The 21,881-nt window shown below is 37.1% G+C and overlaps 1 protein-coding gene across 1 annotated transcript in view; it reads right to left on the bottom strand.

Moving 5' to 3' along the window:
- ZBBX (zinc finger B-box domain containing) overlaps positions 1–21,881 on the bottom strand; it is a 103,449-nt gene that overhangs the window by 64,628 nt on the left and 16,940 nt on the right. The window contains exons 5-7 of the mRNA XM_010952070.3: positions 19,505–19,553; positions 18,474–18,583; positions 10,049–10,144 (exon numbers count right to left, since the gene is read on the bottom strand). Of these exons, the coding sequence (XP_010950372.2) occupies positions 10,049–10,144; positions 18,474–18,583; positions 19,505–19,553 (255 nt within the window). The remainder of the gene's footprint in view (positions 1–10,048; positions 10,145–18,473; positions 18,584–19,504; positions 19,554–21,881) is intronic.

The following is a 21,881-nucleotide window of genomic DNA, read 5'->3' as shown; positions in this document are numbered from 1 at the left end:
ATGCAATGAGCCCGTTAAATTTCCACCTAGTAAAAATATCTTTGCAAAGTAAAAAGGATTTATTTATAAAAGTACATAATTTTGAACCTAACCCATTAAGTAAGAATGAAAAAGAGAAGCTTCATCTCTCAATTTTTTCACACTATTAAAAGATACTGTCTACTCTCAGAGCAAACTGTTATTTTACTTTTCTGATGAATCCATCCTGACAGATAGTCTTAGTACAAATTTGTTCTCTTAAGAAGGCTTTACCATAGGGTCAACTCTGAATTTTCTATGAAAGCTGAAATAAATGATATCCATAAATGACTTAACCAAAGCTTTTATCACCAGTAGGATCAAACAGAAGAAAGAAAAAAGTTAACCTTCAGGCCAGCTGAAAGGTGGAGAAACGAAAGGCAGGAATTTCTGTATAGCAGACACCAGAAAGAACAGAATTTGAGTGTAAGTCCCCATATAAATACATGAAGAAACAGGAGAAAACTAAATATTTACAGGGTGAAAGAAAACTGCAACAGGGGCGCTCACAACAGAATCATGTTTTAAATCCAGTTCTCATCATGTTTCTAAAAACAGATATGAAATTTGCATGAGTAGGATAAAAATATATACCAAAAAAACCTACTTATTGTAAGCAAATCCTGGAAGTGTGAAATTCTTGATTGAAGTTTATTGCTTATTCCAGCACTATTTCAGTATAACTTCAAGTAAAACTTAAAGGACGCTTAGATTTACCTTTCCTCTAAAGGCCTAATGGAAGCCACGGGTTTTTATTAATCAAAGTTTATGTATTATTATTCCTTCTTGACACAGAAAGAGATAATAAAAATGAACAAGGACCTGGACACATGCCCCTGATTAGAAATTCAGTTTACTATTCAATAGACAGTAAGTGTCAAATAAAACTAATCTGGACTCAATATTTAGTACTATCATAAAGTGACATGTGAGAATAATGAAATAAACACACCTAATGCAGTTAAACTAAAAATAAGATAATATAGCATATAAATGTAATAGCACAGAAGGTAAGATACTGTCAAAAAACTTTAAATCACTTGGTATTAAGAAAAATAACAAAATGTGATCTCAGTCTAAATAATTGTGCCTTTCAAATTTCATTACATTAAAAATTCTATTCAGAGAGCAATCTTAAAAGTGTGCCAGAATAGCAGCAAGAAAACCATGTAGGAAATTCACACCTGCAGTCTGCTTTCTATTTGCAGTTTTGATGCCATATAATTATACACTATATTATTTTAGCAAGTACTTACTATTGTTTTCAACTAATATTACATGTATAATGCATCCAGATGAGTTAGCTGCTTTCAGCAATTACTCATATTTGAGTTACATGAGGAACAAGTGATTTTATATGTGATGCTTTGAAAAACAGATTTTTAGGCATAACAGAATAAACTCACTAATAAATAACAATCAATAACCTGACATATTTGTTTTTTATATATAGTAATGCTGTTACATCACAGTCAGACAATTTTTATCCCAGAAAGACCAAGGAACCTAAAATATAATAAAAAACACAAACTAAAAAACTACTGTAAAATTTATTAGACTCCACAAAAAATCTATAGCACCTGCAAATTATAAAGACTCCTCAAATAACCAGCATCAGTGTGATTGATTAAAGGTTCAGCCATGTGGTTAGACTAATGATCTTTTTTTTTAAACAATACACATTTATTACCTCATGGTCTCCATGGGTCAGAGTCTAGGTCCAGCTTAACTGGATGCTCTGCTCAGGGTCTCAGAAGGCTGCAGTCAAAGTGCTGGCTAGGCTGCATTCCTTCCTGAATTAAGTGTTTTCTTCCAAGCTCACAAGGTTGTTGGCAGAATTCAGTTCCTGAAGCTAAAGGACTGAGGTTCCAGTTTTCTTGCTGGCTGCCAGCCCCAGGGCTGCTTTCAGCTCCTAGAGGCTGCCCACACTTTCTTGCCATGTGGTCTTCTCCCTGACCCTCTCACTACAGGACAGGTTACTTCTGCAAGGCCAGTAAGAGGGTCTCTCTGGCCTCAGGGAGGGTCTCAGGTTCCCTCATAAGAGCTGTCATCTGATTGGGCCAGGCCCACCCCAAATCAGCTCTCCTGGGATAACTCGAAATCAGCTGATTTGGAACCTTAATTACATCTGCAAAACCCCTTCACCTTTGTTATGTTCTACTGGCTAGAAACAAGTCACAGGTTTTTAGACCAATCTTTATGTTCCCCTCTAATATTGAGATTCTATTATTCTCCATTTGGATAAGGAGGAAGTCTGTATTTCTCTAAACTTTTACCTCACTCTATTTTCACAAAAGCCTTCCAAAATATATATTACTATAATATTTTTAGAAACATCACTAAAACCAAAAGTAACCATTTCATTAATTCTTTAGACTCATCATCATTAACATACTTTGGTTTCAAGGTTCTAAATTTAGATGGTGTAGGAACTGTGTTGAATTTCTACAAATATTATATCTTGACTAATAAAACCTAGTGTATGGAGCACCTGCTGTAAGCAGAATACTTTTATATTTGTTGTCATTTAATCTGATCCTCACGACATCTCTGCAAGTTTCTGAGCTTGCATATATTAGTTTTATCTTAAAGATTTCCTTAGCATATATATTACAGACACACCCTTCTTTCCCTGTCAGATGGATTCGGGCCACCTCTGCATTAAACCTTTGCACTGGATCTGCCTTTCTCCACTGTATCTGTTACCTTGTCACTTGATTCTGTAATATACCTTCTAAACCACTAATGTTCTTCCAACCTTTCACTGGTGGTAATAGAAGCCCTACTCTCTCTTTTCCATGCCCCTTTCAAATGTAGTCTTTTTGCTTTCCCTAGCTTTTCTTAGTTCTGGTATCTAAAAATATCATCACAGATGTAGTTTCACTGGTGAAAGCTATTAAAATGTTCCATATTTAAAATATGACCCATAATTTGAAACTGTCTCCTCAAAAATCCTTATCAACATTCCTCCAAGAAATATATAAAATGGCCATTAAGCACATTGAAAAGATGTCCAGCATAATTAGTAATCAGGAAAACGCAAATCAAAATCACAGTGAGATGCTACTTCATGCCCATGAGGGTACGAGAATCACAAAGTGAGATAGTAAGTGTTGGCTAAGTCACAGAGAACTCAGAAGTCTCGGACTCCGTTGACAGGAGTGTGAAATAGAGCAACTGCTTTGAAAAAACACTTTGGCAGTTCCTCAATTAGAAATTAGAGCTCCCGTATGACTAAGCAATTCCATTACTAGAGATATAGCAAAGAGAAATTAAAACATATATGCCAACACAAAACCTGTACATGAATGTTCACAGCAGCATTATTCATAGTAGCCAAAAGGTAGAAAGAGCCAAATGCCCATCAAACAATGAATGAATAAACAAAGTATGGTATATCCATACAATGGAACGTTATTTGGCCGTAAATAAATGAAGCACTGATACATGCCAACACATGGACGAACCTTGACAATATTATACTAAGTAAAAGCAGCTAGTCGTAAAAGACCACACATTGTGTGACTCAATTTGCATTAAATGTCTAGAATAAACTAATCTATAGACACAGAAAATAGATTATTGGTTACCAGGGGGCTAGGGGGAGGACAGAAGAGGGGGATGGGAGTAGTAACAAAATGGTATGAGGCTTCTTTCCAAGTGATATTCTAAAATTAACTGTGGTAATAGTTGCATTTATCTGTGAATATACTAAAATCCATTGACCTGTATAACTTGAGTGGATGAACTATAGAGTATGTGAGTTATATCTTAATAAAACCGTTTTTAAAAAGTTCTTGTCAATGATACCTCTACAAGTGTTCTTCATCTATCTTCTGGGTATCCCACCATTCTGTTTTTTAAAATTTTGGTTAATCAAAGACTTCACTGTAATGTCCTCCAAGGAGTCTGCCGGGGTAAACTAAACTTTCAGACACACCAGGCTGTCATCAAACCACTCTCGGCAACAGTCTGCTCAGAAGGATAAGGACAGGAACAACAGTTTGCTAATGGGACAGCATTAGTTGTTCTCTGGTGGGAGTCTTGCAGCAGTTCACGCGTAAGTACGGCTCAGACAGATGAGGGATATGCCTGGTTTAGAAGCCTTACGTCCCATCAGAGTCAGTCCCCATCTGCAGGTTTCTAGAGCCCCCCAGTACATGTGCCAGTTACAAAGCTCACAGCGCTCAGGGAGCTGAGGCTTACCCCAGGTATTTATAGTCCCCCTGTTTAGATGTAATTTACCCATCAGGAGCCATATTTACCTTAAGTGTGTTGCCTAGGAACATAGTTGACATTAGGACTTTTATCTGTTTCCCAGGGAAAGAGCTAGAAAGTTAACTAAAGGTCAAATGCTAAGACACAAGAGGAAAGGGTTTTGTTAATCCTTCACCAACATGACATATTAACACACCATACATTTTTAAATTATCCAACATTTGGTTTTCAAAATTCAGAGAAAAATAAACTTTGCAACTTAAAACGTATTTTGAAATTATTTCAGGAGCTTGATCATTATCAGTAGGGATTCATTTATGTTCTCATTCATTCAAAATGTGATTTTTGCATGTCAGGTATGATGTCCAGCACCAAGAGTACAGTGATGGGCAAGACGGAAACAGCTTCCCTCCTCACAGGATTTGAGACTTACCAGAAGATATAAAAGAGTGGACAGTCAATAACAATATCGTTTGACGGAGGAAGTGCAAAGTGATAATCCTACTGAATGACTATGCATACAGGCTTGCAGCGCAAGGAATATTCATTTGTATCATTGTGCACATATAAGAAACAGAGGGAAAACACACTGATATTAGATTGTTAATAAATTTTTTAAAATATTTTGTCTTGTCATATATATAATACTATATTTATAAATAGTGAATTCATGCATTTTTTTTTAGGATGTTGGCATCACCTGGACTCTAAAATCATGTGAATTTATCATAATTCCTTTTTAGGGGAACATTTACTTCCCATCCTTGTATTTCTATCTCATCTGTGAACCTTTGGGAGAAGAAAGTGAGCATGCCCATCTCTGCTCCTTCAGGGTTCTCTCTCTAAGGGCTGCCCAGAGAGGGATGCATTCCAACCTAGATATCCAGTAAGGAGTTTTTCTGGGTAGGTCCTGCCCTGCCAAAGGGAAATATCTACAATTTGGGGGTGCAGGGGACAAAAATGTTCAATTTCAGGAAGTATCAGGAAGCTGAATTTGTCTGAACATACATATGACAGTCACCAATTCTGATTGTATCAATAATACAACTGATTTTTTAATTTCTACCTTCTGACTCTAATATCTGTTTCTCAATAGGTTAAGAATCTGGAAAGTGAAGAAAGATCTGCTATATATTGACCTTGAAAAATTGCAGTACACTCTAAAATTAGGCCAACAATTATCGATCATTTCACTCTGAATTACATGTGGTCACAGGTCAGGTATGCCAGGAAACAAATTCTGAGATTCGCCTGCTTGGCTTTTTCTGGGGAGTGCTCTGAGAGGAACATCTTATAGGCCAGTGAGGGAAGCAGATGAATTTGAAGCAGCTGCCAATCCCAAGGGAGGAGCTGTGATGGCCATCACAGTTGTCCCCAGTTGAGACAGAGGTTGCTGGGAATTCATACCCTAACATAGACCAGGTATTGGACCAGAGTATGGGCTGTCTCCAGGGGTGGAGTGTAGGCTTGGAGGTGGCAGTTCTCCTTGAGCAAGGGCAGTTCCTGGGGACAGATTCAACTATGATCCATCTGCAGGCAACACTCCAGGCAGCTAGGGAAGTGGATGTCTCAGTTCTAAAGAGGAGGATCTGGGAGGCACAACATAGCGTCTGTATGTTTATACATAGCATTTAAAATGTGTACATTATGAGCAACCATGAAAGTAACCATGATATTATCCAGAATGGTTAGCTATGGCCTAAAAATACTGTAGTACACTGAACATTAACAGAATAACGAAAGTGTGAGCCTAAAAGCTGATATTGGTCATTGTCAAATGAAAGAAAACAAAATCTGCCATAAAGTCAGAAAGCATAAATAGTATTCTGGTGATAACTGAGGTTCTGCCTGGTAATTATTTTCCTGTAAGCAAGCAGACAAATATTTCCACTTATAATCCATATTTATATAGGCATACCTTACTTGTAGATAAAAAAGTAAAGAAACTGTATATAAATCCCTCATACTAAAAAACATGGAAATTCTACCTCAATTATCTCTTCTCTCATTACTAACCACCACCCCCCTTTCCCAAGGTCTCTCTTTTCCAGTTAAGAAAATCTCCATTCCAATTAAGGAAATATACCTACCAGAATCTATTAATGATTTACTTAATCCTGCCTCCCTTTGTGCATGTCATACTTCACAACGGAATGTCTTCTGTTTGTTTCTCCCCCTATTTTCCATTATCTCTGATTAACCTTGTCTCTTCTGTTTGATCTTTTGGTGTTAAAAGGAAATAGGAATGCCTACTATATTAAGACCTTATTTTTCATCAATGTGAGGCTTACCCAGTGAAAAAAACCTTTTGTTTCAACCCTTAGTGTTGAAAATCGTTCTAAATATAGAAGTAGAATTTTCATCCTTAATAATTCCCCTCATGCATTTACACATTGTTTTGCAGATAATTAACTATCTAACAGAGGTTTGAGAAGGTTAAAATAAAAAAATTGTGCTGGAATCATTCCCAATAATAAATCAATCATAAATCAAAAGAAAGACCCTTTAAAACTATGTTAGTCAACATGTAATTCGTCACAATTTGCCTTCAGTTTTTCAGGGATTTATCCTTTAAGTGAAACAAGATATGCCAGGATAACGGTCCCTACTGAGCATGAACTTTGTAAAAACTCACTGGTCTGTAGACTGGGGGCTGAAAGGGTTTGCCATACTCAAATTAGACTGTGCTTTAAAATAACTGGAAACCCTAGCATAGGTTAAATAATATAAAGTACAGCAGCGATTAGCCTAGAGTGCTTGCTTTTTATACAGTAATGTTTGATATTCAAATATAAGATGTCTGCTTTAACTTCTCAGATTAAGGTATTAATTCAGCAGTTAAAAAACTCATGACTTCCACAATGTGTTTTTTTTAATTGAGATGTAGCTGATGTACAATATTATATATTACAGTTATACAAAGAAAAACAAAAACAAAAAAAAACAAAAACTAATGACTTTGATAGTTACCAAAATGGTAGAAAAATAAAAAATACTATGGCCACTCAATGAAGGCTAAACAGAAAGAGATATCCACTCACTGCTGAGCAATGGTCATTGGGTCAGGACACAACAGCACCAAGAACCTTAATGCACAGGGAAAGACAGGAGCAATGATAGAAACCAGGAGGAAGAAGCAAGATGAGTGAAAAAACATCAAAGGGCTAAACGGAAATAGTAAGAAGATGGCAGAGAGTGAATGGGACAATCGATTAAAGTCAAGAAGCGATGGCAAAGAATAGGTAAGGCCATGACAGAGGAGCAAAATAAAGTGCTAACCTGAAAAGCAAATCTCTTAGGGGGAATGTGTAGCTCTGCAAATTACACCAGCTACTCAAGGCCTCTTATGAACCGTTGCAACAGCCACAGTCAACATAAGGAGCAGGAGTCACCAGCACATTACATTAGTGAGACTCCATTCACTGTACACTTTACTAAAATGGGAAGGAGTAGGTTATACATTTCTGGTATCCTTTAAAAATTTTTTTTTAATTAAAAATTTTTGCTGAATAAATAAATGGTCAAATTTACTTGAATTATCTGAAGATAAGATACCTTCTTCAAAATATTTCATTACTTAGCAATCTAAGTACATAAAATCATATTATATAAAAAGAGGGTAGCAACAATGTATGTTTCATTCCCAGTACAGTGATCTCTGTTTGCTCCTTTCTGAGGGTCAGCCTCACAATTCGACTTCCCTATCAGACAGTGAGTGACCCAGGACCATCCTCAGGATAGCACCAAGTAGCAACTTCGGTCACCACAAACTAGAAGGCAATCCAGAGGAGTAACGTGAATACAGAAGATATGTAGTTATTAATCGTTATTTAACTTTAAAATATATACATAAAAGAACCCTTGTGTTTGGAAAAAACCTCTCAAGATTCATTGCTATTTGCTATGCTCTTTGATTTGTATACACATTATGAAATTTATTTATGCTAACTTTTAGAAATAAATGCATTTTCCACAATTTGAAATTCGCTAGGAATTTAAATACCACTCTACTATTTCTGGCTTACCAAACTCCCCTCCCCTGTGACCAAAACTAGAAAACGTGATGCTGGGATGAGATGAAGTTTCTACTCAGTAAATATTAATCCTCTCACCTCCCTAACAACTCCACATTTAGAATTTTATAAGAATCTAATTTACAAAGATCACGTTCTTCTATGTTAAGATAGAGAATATATGCATTTTTAATGACATTAACATGGAATAGAAAAACGTTCAATGTTTAGAATATGTAAGCTATGTCGTGTTGCTTCTAGTAAGCATGATTTGACCCATATCATACCTGCCTCTGGATAGCAATAAACCATGTTACAGCAAAGTCTGACTGCCTTTTGAAATTGAATGTGTGTGTGTATGAGAGAGAGAGAAAGAGAGTCAGAAAGGGACAGAAGACAGGAAGAGAGAAAGGAAGAAAGGGAGAGAGAAAAGAGATTCAGATTAGGATAAATCTTGAAAGTCAAATTCTGAAGTTGAGGGAAGGAGCTGTGTCTCATTCTTCTCTGTATCTTCCATACCAGCTAGCACAGTGCCTAAATTCACTGAGCGATAACTCAGAAAACGTGCTGAATAAATCACTGAAAAGAAAATCCTAATGAGAACTCATGGGGTAATTACACTCCGTACCCTTAAAGTGGAGTGCTTTTAAATTCTATATTATTTATATATTAACAATTATACTCACTTTTAAATACATTCATTTTCATGGTGTGATACTTCCTGAGGCAGGTGAATGCGTTTTTTTGTTTGTTTCCCCTCCATCATTTATGTTGGGAGACTCTAAACTTTGAGTAGCCACTCAAAAGTAACTGACTTTGGTAAATATTGATATGAGAAAGGTCAGTTTTATGTTTCGTGGTTATCGTGAATGGGGTCATCGGTATCTGAGAGCCACCAATGTTCATATACGTTGAAGCAACATGTAAAGATTGAAATCTATCAGTGATCTTTCTAAATACAGATAATGACAAAACCTGCAAGATAATATTAAGATCTTTAGCCCATTACACAAGGTCCTCAGCTGTCACTTTTATGTCTGGGTCCTTAAGAGCAGGATCCTAGGGTTACTTATCTGTGTAAGGTCACTGCCTAGCACTGACCTTGCTTTTTAAAAGGTATTCAATAAATATTTGCTGAGTAAATGTCTGTATAATGAATGAAATCTGTGACAAATCAATGCATCATTAAATGTAACAGATATAATGTCATATCTATATTTAGCTATATTTATTGCTTAAGAATTAGAATTTTAGAGCCACCTGACAGGATTTGAGTTTAGGCATTTCAAAAAACAATGACTATATGAGGACAAATAAAAGCTTTTGATATGTAGGAGGAAAAGTAGAAACCCAAGAGATAAGCTTATTTAAATGATAATTGGGGAGGACAAGTAAAAGACTAACTTTTTCAAATAAACATGGGAAGAAAACATGAGACTTCTATTTATAAACTAGATACAAATAACACTTTAAACAAATCACGTGTTCATTTGAAACCACAATAGATAAAAATATTATCTAATTGTTAAATGTCAGGTTCGCAGATAGAATGCATAATGTAAAGACTCTAATCAAGCTAAGTGTTTCAGGAACTGTATTAAGACAGTTTAAACAGCAAAATAATATCCCGATTAGTGTTCAGTAAAATAATGTTAAGTTATATATAAAGACTGTAAGTAACAGAATTTTAGAAATTAATGTAAACCATCCCAAATTCTAGACAATTAAACATGTTTTAAATGTCTTTGTGTTGAAACATTTTACAAATACTCTACAAGTAAAGCATTTTAAAGTCATACCTGCAAAAGAGTTGTTCTATGAAGTTTCAGTGCCCCCTTCTGGTGAATTTTAGCAAAGCATCCCGAACAATAATCCTCTCCACATTCAAGGCATACCTTAAAAGATATTGAAAAATCATACTGTCTTATAACATATAACTTTGAGAAAATATTCGCATAAAAAACTCATTGCTCTCACTTTATTTATCCAATTACACACCTAGATGTCATCATAATTGAGAAATTCAAGGAAATGAATTCAACCATTTGTCCCAGTTAAGATATAACTGACCAAAATTAACTTGTAAACTCTAATTACTCTCATACCAAAATAAATATAACAGCGGCAAGTAGGTATTAGATATATATGCTAGCTGCACGTATGTATGTATAATTTCTGAATAAATTATTCAAGAAACCAGCCACCTCAAATCAAACTTCTTGAATGGATAAAAACTAAACAGCCGTATCTCTGGGTCAAAACTACTTCATTTTTACAAGTGTTTTTATCTTTCTGTATGGATTTACATGGCACAGTTAGTTTGAAAAGATGCATACACTATGTCTCCAAAAATCCCCACAGACTTCTTTGAATGCCACTACTTCACTGGAGAGTCTCAAAAGGTGGTTTTAAAAGCATTCTTAGAAGACTCCTCAAAGGAAAAAGAGTATAAGAAAAAAATTAGATGGAACTGCATCAGCATGTCAGCAGTGTTTATTACTGGAGAAATGAGTATGGATAAGTTTATATTTATCTTGCAAATTCTTTGTGGTGTTAAAATGTAATTTTTTTAATTTGTGGAGAAGTTGAAAAATGTGATATACATGTACCTGTGATATACCTGTGCAAGAATGAAAGTAAGAAAAGAAAATGGAATTTTTACTGCAAGTGTAACTATTACTGTGCAGCTGTACAGCTACTCCAACACCCTCCACAGTATGACAAAAATAGTGCAAACGGCTAATAGCCCTCATTTTCTTGAGTTTGGCTTAGCTTGAGAACAACCAGTAGCACAAATAAGAGAGCATGAGGGCTTGGAGAGAGGATGTCAGAAAGTCTGTACCAAGGAGCTCACGTTCCCTGTGTGAGCTCTCCCCTCAGAGTGCCCACCACCTTTTGCCCTCCTCCTTCCTCTCTACTGGTATCAGGGAATGATAAGCATACAGCAGCTGGAGCAGAGTGGGGAGAGGTAGACCAGACTCTTCCGCCTTGTACTGGTCAGTGGCGAACTGAAATGGGTAATTGAGTGAAACTTCTCAAACTGTACAGTGCATATGAAACTCCTGGGCCTTTGTTACAGGGCAGACTCTGGTTTGGTAACTCTGGAATGGGACCTGAGACCCTTCATTCTAACAAGCTCCCAGGCAATGTTCATTTGGCTGCTGGGTGCAGACCTCACACAGAGTAACAAGGCATTAGAATGTACAGGATGAAAAAGAGCAGACTAAACTCATTAAAAACTCAATAAGCCATAAAAAATAATGAAATAATGCCATTTGAAGCAACATGGATGGACCTGGAGATTGTTATTCTAAGTGAAATGAGCTACAAAGAGAAAGAAAAATACCATATACCACTTATATGGGGAATCTGAAAAAAAAAAAAAAAAAAAGACGAACTTATTTACAAAACAGAAACAGACTCACAGACATTAGAAAACAAAATTATGGCTACCCCGGGGAGCAGGGGCGTGGGAAGGTGGAAAGGGATAAATTGGGAGTTTGAGATTTGCAGATACTACTATATATAAAATACATAAACAGCAAGTTCATACTGTATAGCACAGGGAACTATATTCAATATCTTGAAGTAAATTATGGTGAAACAAAACATGAAAATGAATATATGTATGTTCATGCATGACTGAAGCATTATACTGTACACCAGAAATTGACACATTGTAAACTGACTATACTTCAATAAAAATATATATACAAAAAAAGTTAATGCTCAGAAAAAAACAAACGGCACTAAAAAAAAAAAAAACCCAATAGGAGTCCATTAATTTTTTTTAAACGGTATTGCAAATCTCCATATAATGATGTAGTTACCTACAATAATGTAGCTATGTTTATTAAATAAAAAAGGTTTAGGGCAATACTAAGAAAAAGATTGAAAGAGTAAGAAACTTTATATAACTAAAATAAAACTAAAAAGGAAGGGTAGAACCAAATAACAACAACCATACCCACAACATTTAGTGAGCACTCACTCACTTCTAAGGGCTTCAAATGTGTCATCTCATTTAATCCTTTGAACAGCCCTACAAGGTTAGCATGGTCATTGTATCTCCATTGTGAAGATGAGCCAACAAAAGAACATAATGATTGAGAATCTGTCCAGCTGCACAGCTAATGGAGCCAGGATTTCAACCCCAGAGTCTGGCTCAAAGTTCAAGCTCTTACCCGTGACCTACATTACTAATAATTAATCAGTGGCCATTAATTTCAGGACTAATCATTTATTGAAAAACTCTTGATAAAGTCTTCAATAAAATAAGATCTAATATGTTAAATGATTGCATGGTCTGGTATTTATCAAAATCCAAATGTATTTTTCAAATGTGATTAGCTACACAGAATTGGATTTTTTATTTAAGTAGAAGAAAAACAAATACTATCCTTACTATGGGAACTACTCCTACCCTTTCAACTCTTGTTTCAAGAGCTATAGTCTCTTAAAGAAATGATGATAATGGGGGGAGGATGTAGCTCAAGTGACAAAGCACATGCCTGGCATGTATGAGGTTCAGGGTTCAAACCCCACTGCCTCCTCTAAGAATAAATAAATAAATAAACGTAATTACCCACCCAAAAAAAAGATGGGAAAAAATTTTAAAAAAAGAAATGATGATAAAACATTATTTACATCCATAATTTTTAAGTGCTTAATTAAAGCTGTAAGTTCACATACACATATGGTAGTATTGTCGTATTAGTGTAGATTTCAAAATGTACTCTGCAATATATCTGCTAACATTCTAATGAATTTCTCATAAATAGAGAGGACTGAGAGTCAGCTTCAGCATATAATTCTAAGTCAAGTATTTTCTAACAACAGACTTTTCATCCAAGTAGCCAAACGGATGTTGTACTGGAAGATCAAAGCTGGAGTTGCAGAGTAAGCTTATATATTTTGTTATACAAGCATATTTGGATTTAAGTTGGGTTAAAATGACCGCCAACTGGAAAATCTTTTTAGGCAGTTTGTATATCTGGCAGGAACATACCAAAAACGTAAATAAGGACACCATTCTACAGCAGATGCTTCTTCGATGATGGAACACCCAAGTGCAGTTTTAGCAAATATCTTTTTTAATTTAATTAAGGCTAGATCAGTTATGCTAAGCCTTCAGAATCCATTTGAGTTTAATTAAATTATCCACATTTGCCAAATTAATATATAATTTTGAAATATCCATTTCATTTTTGCCATGCAGAAACAGCCTAAAGCTACTGGAATTTCTTTTAAAAAGAAGAAATCTAGAAATTAAGGGTTTTATCAATATATGTGAATGCAACAGGACAAAAGAAAATTGTATGCCATCAAAAACCATACAATTGGGGAACTATATTCAATATCTTGTAATAACCTATGATGGAAAAGAATCTGAAAAAGAATATATATATGTATGTATGTGTAACTGAATCACTATGCTGTATATCTGAACCTAACACAACATTGTAAATCAACTATACTTCAATTTAAAAAAGGCATACAACTTACTGTCTCCTCTCCACATGCTGGGGACAATGCTAAATACTCCATATGTATTAACAATCATCTGCAATAACCTTGAGGTTTACACTACTGTTATCCGTGTTATCCCATTTTACAAATGAGAACACAGAACTACAAAGGAATTAGGTCATTTGCTGAAGATCACATAGCTAAAGGTAAAGTTGGTAAACCAGGTAAAGTTGACATTCAAAAACCCAGAATGCAAGTTCTCAACCCCTACCTCCCACACACAGTTTTCCCTGATGCAAGCCCTACCATACGATATAGGAAGGTTGACTCTGATGATCCAGTCGGCATGATCATCCAGAGTGATGGAAGCTAAGAACACAAGGTAATCTCAGAGTTCAACACCACATGGCACAGTCAACCTCATTACATCCGCCGAGCTTGAATGTTTAACTAACTTACTTTTTGTGCTTTGACAAGTATCATGGAATATTATTTTCATTTCAAACTGAAGAACCCCCTTTCTTAAAATCTTAGTGAAATTCCTTAAGAACAGTTAGGGCCTCAATCCTGGCTTCTATTTATAACAGTTTTCAGGCAAGTCAGTTTTGTAATCACTGCACATGCTTCATCACTCTCATCTGCTTTCCAGCCAAGGCACATGCTATTTATCCTGTCTGAGATGTCCTTTGCTTGCTTTTCCTTCTCTGGAAAAACAGATCCTCTATTTCCAGGTCGTCTTATCTACATATGCCATATTGTTCAAATTCCATGGCCTTTAAACAGCACTCAACATTGAACAGGATTCACAAGAAATACTAACTATGAGCTCTTATGCAAATACTTTTTCAGATCACGAATGGTAGTCTTCAGCAATTCAATTCTACCAATAAGTTCCTTTCAGCTATCATACTTCCAGCTTCATGAATTTGTTTGTATTTTGTTTATATTTTCTAAACATTTCTGGATAGGTACAATTTGCTAAAATTCCTTAAATTATTGTCCACTATTACATCAAGTAAGAAAAAAAATAGTATGATGTAATAGTAAGAACATTATATCAGAGCCAAGGTTTTACATTTAATATTATTAGTGCTTTGTTAGACTTAGTGTTCTAACTCTTTGAGCCCAGTTAAAACTGCCATGAAATAAAGCTAGTAATACAATCTTAAATCAGAAGTGATTATAGCTAAATTCTCTGAAATTATAATAAATATTAGTGATAGTAATCCATAAGTATTACTTATAATCATTCAATTCTTTGAGGGGGAACTGCTTCCTAAGGGTGTGCAATATTTTAATTGCAAAAGATAGTGGATACGTTCCTTTCAGTTAGCTTCAATGTTAACAATGCTTTTCAATTACAGAAAAAATTTTAAAGAAATGACTCATTCAACAAATTTTTGAATACTTATTAAATTGTAGGCATCATTCTAGGTGGTGGGCACAGGACAGCGAACAAAACTAAACCCCTACTCATGAAGTTTACATTGTGTGAAAGTGGAAAATAAATAAACATACATATATATACACACACACTGAAAGGTAATAAAGGATGCGTAGATGAATGATGTAGCTTATAAAAATAGAGAGTACAGTTCAGCTGTTGCTATTTTATAAAGTGCAGTCAGGATAGGTAACATTTGAATTGAACTTTACTGACATGAGGAGACCTTGGAGGGAGAAAATTTGTTGGGGAGATATTAAGAGCTGAATTCTGAACATGTTAAATTACTGATTTTCGTTAGACATCCAAGGAGAGGTGTTGATTAGGTGCTTGAGTTGAAAGTTCAGGGGGAGAGCTATGAGTTAGAGTCAGGGGGGAGGTATGAGTTAGAGTCGGGGGGGAGGTATGAGTTAGAGTCGGGGGGGAGGTATGAGTTAGAGTCGGGGGGAGGTATGAGTTAGAGTCGGGGGGGAGGTATGAGTTAGAGTCGGGGGGAGGTATGAGTTAGAGTCGGGGGGAGGTATGAGTTAGAGTCGGGGGGGAGGTATGAGTTAGAGTCGGGGGGGAGGTATGAGTTAGAGTCGGGGGGAGGTATGAGTTAGAGTCGGGGGGAGGTATGAGTTAGAGTCGGGGGGAGGTATGAGTTAGAGTCGGGGGGGAGGTATGAGTTAGAGTCGGGGGGAGGTATGAGTTAGAGTCGGGGGGGAGGTATGAGTTAGAGTCGGGGGGGAGGTATGAGTTAGAGTCGTGGGGGAGGTATGAGTTAGAGTCGGGGGGGAGGTATGAGTTAGAGTCGGGGGGGAGGTATGAGTTAGAGTCGGGGGGGAGGTATGAGTTAGAGTCGGGGGGAGGTATGAGTTAGAGTCGGGGGGAGGTATGAGTTAGAGTCGGGGGGAGGTATGAGTTAGAGTCGGGGGGAGGTATGAGTTAGAGTCGGGGGGGAGGTATGAGTTAGAGTCGTGGGGAGGTATGAGTTAGAGTCGGGGGGGAGGTATGAGTTAGAGTCAGGGGGGAGGTATGAGTTAGAGTCTGGGGGGAGGTATGAGTTAGAGTCGGGGGGGAGGTATGAGTTAGAGTCGGGGGGGAGGTATGAGTTAGAGTCTGGGGGGAGGTATGAGTTAGAGTCTGGGGGGAGGTATGAGTTAGAGTCGGGGGGGGAGGTATGAGTTAGAGTCGGGGGGGAGGTATGAGTTAGAGTCGGGGGGGAGGTATGAGTTAGAGTCGTGGGGAGGTATGAGTTAGAGTCGGGGGGGAGGTATGAGTTAGAGTCGGGGGGGAGGTATGAGTTAGAGTCGGGGGGAGGTATGAGTTAGAGTCGGGGGGAGGTATGAGTTAGAGTCAGGGGGGAGGTATGAGTTAGAGTCAGGGGGAGGTATGAGTTAGAGTCGTGGGGAGGTATGAGTTAGAGATGTAAATTTGGGCACCATCAAAGTCGACATGGTCTTTAGAGCCAAGAGAGTAGATAAAACTTCCTGGAGGGTAAGTATAAACAGACCAGAGGAGAGGCCTAAGGACTAAGTCCTGAGACACTCCAACATTAAGGGGTCGGAAAACCAACAAAGAAAACCGAGAAGGGACAGCTAGCAAATTAGGAGGAAACCAAGAAAGAGTGGTGTTCCAGAGGAAGCCAGGTAGAGAGTCCTGGAAGAGGAGAGGGATTGCTTCTGGGCCAAATATTACTGACGTGTTAAGGTAAGAACTGTAAACTGGCCACTGTATTTAAAAACGTGAAAGTCACTGGTGACCTTGATGGCAGCAGTTGCCGGACAGTAGTGGAGATCCACTACTGAATGGACAAGGTTCCAGAGAGAACAAGAATTTAGCAATTCCACCTCTGGATATACACTCAAAACAATTTGAAGTAAGAACTTGGACAGATATTTGTACAACCACGTACACAGCAGCATCATTCACAATAGCCAAAGGGTGGAAATAACCTAAGTGTCCATCAGTGGATGAGCAGATAGACAAAATGTGGAATACACATACAATGAAATATCATTCGGCCTTATAAAGGAAGGAAATTCGGATACATGCTACAGCATGGAAGAACCTTGAAGACATGCTATGTGAAACAAGCCAGTGACAAGGGGACAAATACTGTCTGGTCCCACTTACAAGAGGGACCTGGCACAGTCAAATTCACAGAGACAGGAAATAGAATGGTGGTGGCCAGGGGCTGAGGGAGAGGGGGGTTATTGTTTAATGAGTACAGAGTTTCAGTCCTGTGGGTGGGAAGAGTTCTGGGGATGGACGGTGGTGGCGGCAGCACAGCGATGTGAATGTACTTAATGCCACTGAACTGTGCTCCTGAGATGGCTATGATGGCAATGTTAAAATTACGATGTATTCTACCACAAAACTTTTTAAAAGTTCAGGAAATTAGCAGCAATGAAAAGTTGGAGAGCTGTCAGAGAGCATTATTTTTCGGCTTTTTTAAAAATCTTACTTCATAACTTTCAAAGAAAAAAGAATAAATGTCATTTGAGGAAAAAAAAAGAGACTTGCACATAAATGTCCACAGCAGCCTTAAACATAATAGTAAAAAACAGAAACGACTCAAACATCTTTCAACACGTCAAGGAATAAACAAATCTTGGTATAGCTATACAATGGAACACTACTCAGTAATAGAAGTGAGTAAACTACTGATAAATGAAACAACATGGAAGACTCTCCATGTGGTGCAAAAGAAGCCTCACACGCACATACAATATATAAATATACCACATCATTGCATTTATATAAAGTTCCAGACTAGGTTTAGCACCACTAAAGGTATGCTGCTAAAAATCAGAACAGCAGTTAGCTTTGTAATGGAGGTTAATTGGAAAAGGCCCAAGGGAATCTTCTGAGGTGCTCTATTAACTTAATGGGGGTGTATACACATAAGATGTGTCCATTTCACAGTAATAAAGAGTACTTCAATTTGAAAAAGAGGGAACAGGAGTAGAGAACACGATGACAGCGAGTGTAGAAAGCTCTTTAGAAGTGTTGCCAAAAGGGGTACAGAGGGAGATGTGGGGACCAAAGACAACTTCTGCTGTAGTTTTGGTCTGGGAAATACTGCAGTGTGTTTGTGCGATGACAGGCGTGATCCAAGGGAGAGAGGGCAAGAGTGAGGTGATGTCCTCACACAGGAACAAGAGGATGGGGTTTCCTGTATTATGGGGCCTCTCCTGGCAGCACGCACACCTCCCCCTTAGGAACAGAAGGAAGGAAGAGGACAAGGTACCGAAGCCGGCTATGCGGCGAGAGGTGTGTGAGACCACATGAAAGTTCTGTTCCATATCTTATCACAGTGTACGTACCAACAGAGCAGCTTTGTTCTCACACTGCCCGCAAACCTTCCCTTTTATCTTGGGTTTTTCACTTTCAGAAGAATTTTCCATTTTATAATTAAATGGTTGTTTCACTGGCTCTGAAAGGGAAAAAAAGTCAAACCAATCACATTAAAAAACAATGTTCAGTTTTCTGATTGATAAAGTAATGAAATTATGCACATTTCTAAATTTTCAAAATAGTATTTAAATATTAGTTGCCCAGTAAGAATGCCATGCAGCCAAGTCTAATCTCCCCAGTGGGCTGAGGAGCCCACAGTCTCCCTCCCGCCAGCTCTGACTGCAGGGCCACACATAGCCACCCACATCCATTTAGCTGTAAACCCAATTGAACTGGACATGTAAAACTACAGAATGTTAAAAACTATGCTTTTGATAGAATTCCTACAGCATTCAGTCCCATCTCTGGATGAAACTGAAGCCCACACAGAACAACTTCTATAATAAATGTGACATATATTTCTAGAACTTGTTTCAAATTATCTTCACTATTCAAATTAAATGTGTTTCCTTTCTATTTTAAAAATCTTATTTCTTTTAGAATTTTTCTAAATTCAAAATTTATTTTTGGTTTTTTGCTATTTTCAAATAATTTATTAAAATATAAAGCAATTTTCAATATTCTTTAAATTTCCCAGAATAAAACTTCAACTTACAATTTTATAGTGTTAAAATTATCTTCCTGGTTAAAAGATTATAAAAAAGTTTTATAAAAGATTATATAAAAGTTTAAGGACAACACTATGAAAGTCCTCACTTTTCAAAAATGTATTATTATAATCATATCTTAAGCTGATCTTTTTGACATAAAATAAGCACCTAACCCAAAATATATAGATAAAATATATTTTGAATATCAAAGATAAAGAGTCACCATTTTGGAGTTTAGAATATTTATATTGCATAAACAATTCTGATACTTTAATTTTCTATGTAATTCAAATGTAAAAGAAAATAAATCATATCTGCAGCATCTAATAATACAGTGATAAACTGTTTACCTTGAAGCTGCTCCTTCAGTAATTTTAATTTCACTTTCCCGGCAGAAAACTATATTAAGAAAATAGATACTATTTGTCAGGTACACAAATTCAAATGAAGTTTAAGTTACTCACAAAAATATTAGGAAGCCATAACATTTTGGTGTATCTTGAACAAAACAAACATTTTGAAAGAGTAACGTAATGGGAGGTCATCAATAATGCATATATAGGATGTTTAATTAAATCAAGAGAAAATTCATAAAAGGAAAATAAATTTTGGAAATATACATAAGCCAGATTTTTTAAAACGTCAAATTATTTTTAAACAAAAATTACACATCATCATGAAATGATTTTAGGAAAGCACTAACATTCAAATACTATAAAGGCTTAGTAAGCCTTTCCTATCGCTGATCTTTCTGAAACATACAAAGTCTAATATTTGTGTAGACTGAATCCAAGCTGAATTCTGTCTGGGCTATTCTGCTTGCATAACTGCAGAAGCTAGTATCATTATCATTATCAACTTAGAGAACGACATGTTTAAGCATCATAGACATAACCTTCAAATATATTGTGATCCCTGACTTTCCCAAGTTGTAGACAAAAAATTGAGCAAGTAAGAATCATGGCTAGATACTTCAAATAAATAATCACTTAAAATCCTTGGATCTTAAGCAATGAAACCGATTCCTCAATTGCACATAGGTGTCTTGGTCTTGTTAAAACCAACATCTGAAGTACGCAGACGTTCATGGTGCGTTGTGCACATTCACACACACACACACTGTCAATGCATGCCTCGTTTTCAATTTGCATGCTCAATTGCCCAATTTGTACAGGAGACAATGAGAACAATGGCTGCCTCTATGTCTATGGCTGTACCAACTGAAGTTATCTTTGGAAATTTAGGCCTAATTATTCTCAGTGAGTCTAGTGGTTTTCCTTCAAAGGGGCATTTGTTTGTTCACATTCTTTAAAGAGCTGTTCAGATGCTGTGTACCAAACACAGCAGACAGGCAAATAGGACTGAAATAATCAATTTTTATGTGGATCACACTTTTATTTTTAAACTGGCAGTGTTATACAAGTTACAGATAATTTAATCTCATTTTTCATAACCAAATTATCCAACATTATTACCTTAATGATACATCTGAATTGCAACATGATCCATGTGGTTACAGGCTACCTGGGCAGGATTGGAGACATCAAAGCAAACTAAACCCATTATTAGGGAAATTTTATAGTTTGTTCTTGTTATTGTGAATAAGATTTTTCTGTTCTATGAATATAGCCATATTTACTTCAGATGAATCAAAATGCATAAAAATATTTCAATGAAGACTGCTAGCTGCTATTTTTAGGCAAATATAATTTTCTACTAAGTCCGATTTTTATCTGTTGGGGAAGAGATGAGGGTGGAGTAGGTCTGGACCAGGGATACACACAACAGACGCACACATCCCTACGTATATACACATATAGATACAGATATATGGATGTTCATATGCATGTATATATAAAACATAAGGAATTCAATATACTGAAGCCTATACCTTATTAACCCACTTATGCCTCCACTAGGAGATGCCAAAAGGTGCCATCAGGGGCCAGAGCAGCTTAGTGGTTCTACCACACAGACAAATCATCCGGACCACTGGGGTCAGACCGTACCATCTTCATCAGCCTCCCTGGCATTCACAGATGCCTCCAACCTCCCACTAATGCCCTAGTGTGCTGTACTGGGCCCACACTCCTCCACAAGCCACCTTTTCTAACAGTCTCCTTCTCAGTCCAATCAGCTACTTAACCTTTGCCATTTTCTACTTCCTAGTCCTTCTGTCCAGGCTGTCCTGCCCTTCTATGAAGCCCTTATTAACCAGTCATTCAACTATCACACGCCTGAAACCTTTCCTAAAGATCTCTCTTCCAAAAGTTCACATTAACTGGACCCACATTTCCTCCCGGACAACCTTCTCCACAGAACTCTCCAGAGGAACGAGTTCCATTCTTACCGCCTTTCACTCACCGGGAGAGAAGGGAAACGGCCTCCCTGTTTGCTCCTCGGTGCTGCTTCCAGAATATTGCTCCTCTCTCATCATTCGGCAAAGTGGTCTCCACTGAAGGTCCTCACCATCCACTCACTGCCTTTATCAATACCCAGGATCCTCTTCCACATGAACCTTAGCAGTCTGCTCAGTGTTTCTCTCCATCATGTTTCTGGGTTTTGATCATGGAGATGTCACTGTCCGTGTTCACACGACATACTGATGCTGAAAACTCTCCAACACGCTGACTACTGTGAACATCCAAGTGCCTCTTCATCCACCTGACCATTACGACCAAACCTTGAACCTAAGCAGTAATCTGAATGGCCACACCTTCAAAAGCC

This window comes from Camelus bactrianus, chromosome 1 (assembly GCF_048773025.1).
Source record: "Camelus bactrianus isolate YW-2024 breed Bactrian camel chromosome 1, ASM4877302v1, whole genome shotgun sequence".
Lineage (NCBI taxonomy): Eukaryota > Metazoa > Chordata > Mammalia > Artiodactyla > Camelidae > Camelus > Camelus bactrianus.
The sequence above is the reverse complement of the archived record's forward strand: the minus strand, read 5'-3'. Positions and strand labels throughout refer to the sequence as shown.